Consider the following 4,870-nt stretch of genomic DNA (forward strand, 5'->3'; position numbering starts at 1 on the left):
TTTAACTTTCATTTCTCCAAGTTCATAGGGTTTCCAGAGACAAGCTATTTTGGAAGTGGATGCCACTCCTGCTTCCAAGCTTGTTTTAATCAGGGAGAGCCACCAAACACTGTCCACCATGTTTAACCAGTATCATGTTTGTCACATCAGTGTCTTCAGGAATAGGATAGGTAATCTCCTGTGCTATTTACTACCCCTGAAAACCCACTGGAGAGTCAGCTAGGGCTTAGTTCTGGCTCAATGGGCCCCAACAACAGAACCATTTTTGCTCTAGTAAATAATGGCCATTTGAAGTGGGGAGGGAAAGGGGTGACCATCAACTCTCACCAGCTTGGGGCCCAGACCTGCCCTGACTTGGGTGGTTTCCTGTCGAATTGCTCACCCTCCCACACTCTGACCCTCTTCAGCTGGGTCCCAAGCACTCCTATTTATGCTTTCCTGCTTCACTCCAGTTCTGGGCCAGTCAGTTGTGCTGCCCTGAGGGCAGGCTAAGACTGCAGAATCCCTTCTCTGAACTCTTCGGTCACCAGAGTCCAGCAAAGCCATGCTTGAGATTCCTTTCTGACTTTGTCTCCATGAGGGCCTGAGCAGGGGCACCTCTTGAATCCTGGACCCCACCCACTGGTGACTCCTGAATCTGGGAAGGTCAGCCCCATACCCTCCCCATCTTCTGCCTCTTGTTCTGAGGAGGAAGGAGTGGGAGCTTTGAAGATTTTAGGGTGGGAACTCCTATAGAAAAGAAAGGAAGGTTGCCCTTAAGAGGTGAATGTGTCACTGCAACCCCAGAGGTATGCAGTTCGAATCCAGCAGATGCTCTGCTGGAGAAGGAGGAGCAATCTCCTCCTGTAACAGTCAGATCCAATTTGGCGCACATAAAAAATAAAATTAGGAAAAAAAGGTGAATGTGCTCAGGAATGGGTACATGAGGAAGAAATGATACTGGTTGGTTAGGGAAAAGAACTGAGCTGCTTCAGGGTCTCCCACACCCATACAAGCACTGATGCTAGGTACCTGTAGACAGACTTTTATTTAGGAGTTAAGGGTTGCCAGCCCCACCCACAGGACCCCACTCATTTGAGGCTTGTCCTTTACCAGCCCCTCATTGTTCCCTTCTCCAGCTACACAGAAAAATAGATAGGAAGGGGTCATAAGCCCTCTTGCCAAAATAAGTAGCAGCTCCAGGTCAGACAGACAGGCAATGCTTTCTCTCAAGTCTCCCCCACCCCCAGGACAGAGGTGGGGGCAGGAGAGGTCCAGGCCAGGTGCCCAGTCATCAGGTTGCTCCTGAGCTCACAGCCAGCCTGGCCTTATGCCTGGATGTCTATGGATGAGGTGCATGTCCTGTAGCCTTTCCCTTTCAGGGAGCCTTCAGCTGAGAAACAGCTTGTTTGGGAGACTTCGGATAGGGTGGGAAGAGGGTGACTGGAGTCTTCACACTGGGAAAGCAGGCCTGGAGCAAGCAGCTTCGGGATGGCAACAGGGGAAGGAATTTCTAGGGAGTTCTGAGAGCCTCTGCCTCTGAGGAGAGCAGGCCTGTGACCACAGGGACAACTGAAGAAATGGCACATGCAGCCACAGGAACCCCTCCCAGAGCAGTCTGCAGCCCCCTGCGGGGTAGGCTTCTCCAGAGGCCGAAGAAGGGGGAGGGTGCTCAAGGGGTATCGCTGCCAGAGAGCTGACACACCAAGGGGTCTTAGGCAGAAGCTGGGGTGAGGGAGGATGCTGGACCATAGGCAAGACTTGCCCAGGTGGCCTCTCATTTTGAGAAAAGCCATGTAGAGTGGAGTTTGAGGCAAAGGTTTCCATGCCAGGTCTTGCCTTGGAGTGGCAGGCCTATTAGAAGATGCCAGCCAACACAAGGAGAAGCAGCAGCAGCAGTCCGAGGAGGGGCCTCCTCACACAAGTGGAGGCCGAGTGAGGCTTTGGATGTTTTGTTTTCGGCTTTTGGTGTGGTTTTGGCTTTGTGGTAGGCCTGACAGATTTTTTTTTGGTCACCTGTGGCTTTTTCACAGGAGATCTTTCCAGACTTAGATCCTCCTCCAGCTCATCCAGCTTCTTTTCGGGGTTTGATTCCTCTGACTCCTGCTTGAGGGCGTTCTGCCTAGTCAGGTTTGGCTTGGGCGCCAATTGGTTCTGCCCAGTCAGGTTTGGCTTGGGCCCCAATTGGTTCTTCTCAGTCAGGTTTGGCTTGGGCGCCAATTGGTTCTGTCCTATCAGGACTGGCGTGAGCCCGACTGGGTTGAGTCCAATGGGTTTAATCTCCTCTTGTTTGGGCTTCTCCTGCTTGGGCTCTGCTGGATTCCATCCTCCCGGCTTCTGATCTGTAGGGCTGGGATAATGCTCTAACTCAACTTCAAGCTTTTTAGCTGCAATAAGGAGAAGTTTTGCCTGAGTTGGAGACAGCTGTATGCCTGACAACACACCCACCTCATTGGCCATGCAAGAAAGAGGCTCAGCAGCCAGGTTGAAGAAGCCTCCTTCTTCAGAGTATGCATGCCCCCCACCAAACCCATACATCCAAGCTGGGGACAGAATGCAGACATGCTGGAGCCAGAACAGGGAGAGTAGACAACACAGGCCTTACCTGGCAAGGATGACTGCAGGGCTAGTGTGCGCCCACCTAGAGCACTAGCAGGGCTGGAATTATTGGGGGCTTGGGGCAGGGACCTGAAGGAGGTGTGCCCCAAGTGGACAAATGTGGTCTGTAGCTTATCTGGCTCATCTTGGATTGGGAAAACTGATACTGAACTTTCACTGGGAAGTGCTTTCTCTTGGGTGTAGGACAGGGGCTGCAGAGTCCCTGTCAGGGACATCTTGGAGTACAAAGATGTCACTGGACTTGTAGAGGGAACAGTTGTCCTGCTGACAACTTTGGCCGTTGATGTGAGGAAAGGCACGTGGGTAGACTTAGGGGAGGTAACTGGTCTGAGGAGACTGTGAGTTGTCAGAGAGGATGGCCTCTCAGTTGTTGAGATGGGTGGGGCCTCGGTTGCCATGGAGAAGGAATCTTTCCCTTCTAAGGAAGATGGGGCATCAGTCTGTACAGTAGGCAAACTCTTGGTTGCCAGGGAGGTTGAAACCTCTGTTACTAAGAAGGCCGGAGCCTTGGTTGCTGGGGAGGAAGGGGCACTTGATTTATTAAAGCTCGAGGCTTCTGTTGCCATGGAGGTCTGGGCCTCAATCTTTGGGAAAGGCAAATCCTGAGGCTCTTCCGGACCTCTGTTGGGTTCTGATAAGACAGACAGGTCTGACATTAGTATAAGAAGTAGGAGCCTACACCACACACCCACCGCAACCAATATGAGACAACCGAGTGCCCTGCTAGCACACGCACACACGCACACACACCCTGTCTACCAAGCACATTTCTAGTCTCAGTAATGACTATTTGTTGCTAGTCACATACTTGTCTCTCCATCACAAATCCTTGACCAGCTCTCTACACTGGCACTCTCATCTCTTCAGTAAACTCCTTCACTGAATTGCTGTTCTTAACATGCCCTCCACATGGAGGGTCTGGTCTGCGTCCAGTCACACCTAAATGGCTCCATCGTTCAAGGAGCTGCTGGACTGACCCACCACCTTGAAAGGTGAGTCAACGTGCCAATACTGGCTGTGCAAGGAGGAGCCTGGGTGGGATAGGTCGACAAGGGTCTTAGGGGTTATGTCCCACCAGACGCGCCCCCCCCCCATCCACCCTCCACCTGGGAGACTATTATTGTCCAGTGGAATGTCCAATGCTGCTCCTCCCTTCTCTCTCCCCAGGACTCACCGCAGAGGAAATTCTCACAAAAATAGTTTGTGGGGCAATCAGAGCATGGTTGTCCTTCCTTGTAGGGCTTCTGGTTACGAAAGTTCCCTCTGCAAGAAGCAAGCAAGAAGAAGCAACTGGGGGAAAGTGTCTGCCCATCCCTTCGCCCTCACCTACACACACCTAGACAGGGAGCCATCCAGGAAAGCCTTGGATCGGCTGCCTGCCCAACACTAACTTAGTAATATCCCGGGATTCTTCATGGTGCCCTTTGGACAGTCACAGCAGACCCATCCCTAGGTTTAAGCTTCTGCTCCTTTGGCCTCTATTCTTCTGAGACCCCTCCTTAGACCTGCCCACCCCACTGCCACCCCAGCCCCTGGGCTCCTCCGGCACAGCATAGTATAGCACTCACGGGGGTGCATAGTTGCAAACCAGAAAGTGGACATCGGATTCTTCAACATTCTGGAGTTTAGCACAAAGTTGGGTGTCACACCCCACCTTTCCAGAGTTGGCCCAAACCACCTGAAAGAAGGCAAAGTCAACTGTTTTAGCCCTGACCTGGGGAGGAAAGGAGGATGGTCCACAGCCTTAAATTCCTGGGGAGAGAGGATGCTCTATAACTTGAGGAGAGCTGGGGCCCCTGAGGCCCTGACATAAGACAGCTTCAGGACAGAATGCTGAACAGGAAGGAGCTGGTCATGGGCATGCTGTTCTTTACCCATTAACCACAAACACCATTTCATCTAGCTTTTCTCTCAGAAGTTTGCCTCAGCTCCATCTGCTCAGCTCTCACAAATTCTCCCTGTGGCTCTTGCATTTTAAACAAGGATGTATCCAAAGGTGGGAGAAAGATGGGCAATCAATTTCTTATGCAATGTATAGCTTCTGAAGAGCCACAGGAAGGTCAGCTGTGAGTTGGTTTTGACTCACTGGCAATTAGCTGAGCTGAGCTGCTGTATCCAAAGGAATGAATCTTCAATGGTGGAACTGGAAAATCCCCCTTCAATCCCCACATCAAGAAAATCTGGCGAGTGCTGGTGGCCTAGTGGCAAGAAGCTGCACTGCACTCCCAGAGGTGCACAGTTTGAATCCACCAGATGCTTTGCTGCAGAAGGA

General features: G+C 51.8%; 1 protein-coding gene across 1 annotated transcript in view; it reads right to left on the reverse strand.

Annotated features, from left to right (window-relative positions):
* Positions 1–1,651: 1,651 nt before the first annotated feature.
* PI16 (peptidase inhibitor 16) overlaps positions 1,652–4,870 on the reverse strand; it is a 22,134-nt gene continuing 18,915 nt past the window's right edge. The window contains exons 3-7 of the mRNA XM_006882167.1: positions 4,167–4,276; positions 3,773–3,861; positions 2,585–3,229; positions 1,996–2,366; positions 1,652–1,675 (exon numbers count right to left, since the gene is read on the reverse strand). Coding sequence (XP_006882229.1) covers positions 1,652–1,675; positions 1,996–2,366; positions 2,585–3,229; positions 3,773–3,861; positions 4,167–4,276 — 1,239 coding nt within the window. The remainder of the gene's footprint in view (positions 1,676–1,995; positions 2,367–2,584; positions 3,230–3,772; positions 3,862–4,166; positions 4,277–4,870) is intronic.

The sequence above is a fragment of the Elephantulus edwardii genome, unplaced genomic scaffold (assembly GCF_000299155.1).
Source record: "Elephantulus edwardii isolate Elephantulus edwardi_28Jun2011 unplaced genomic scaffold, EleEdw1.0 scaffold00017, whole genome shotgun sequence".
In the NCBI taxonomy this organism is placed as follows: domain Eukaryota; kingdom Metazoa; phylum Chordata; class Mammalia; order Macroscelidea; family Macroscelididae; genus Elephantulus; species Elephantulus edwardii.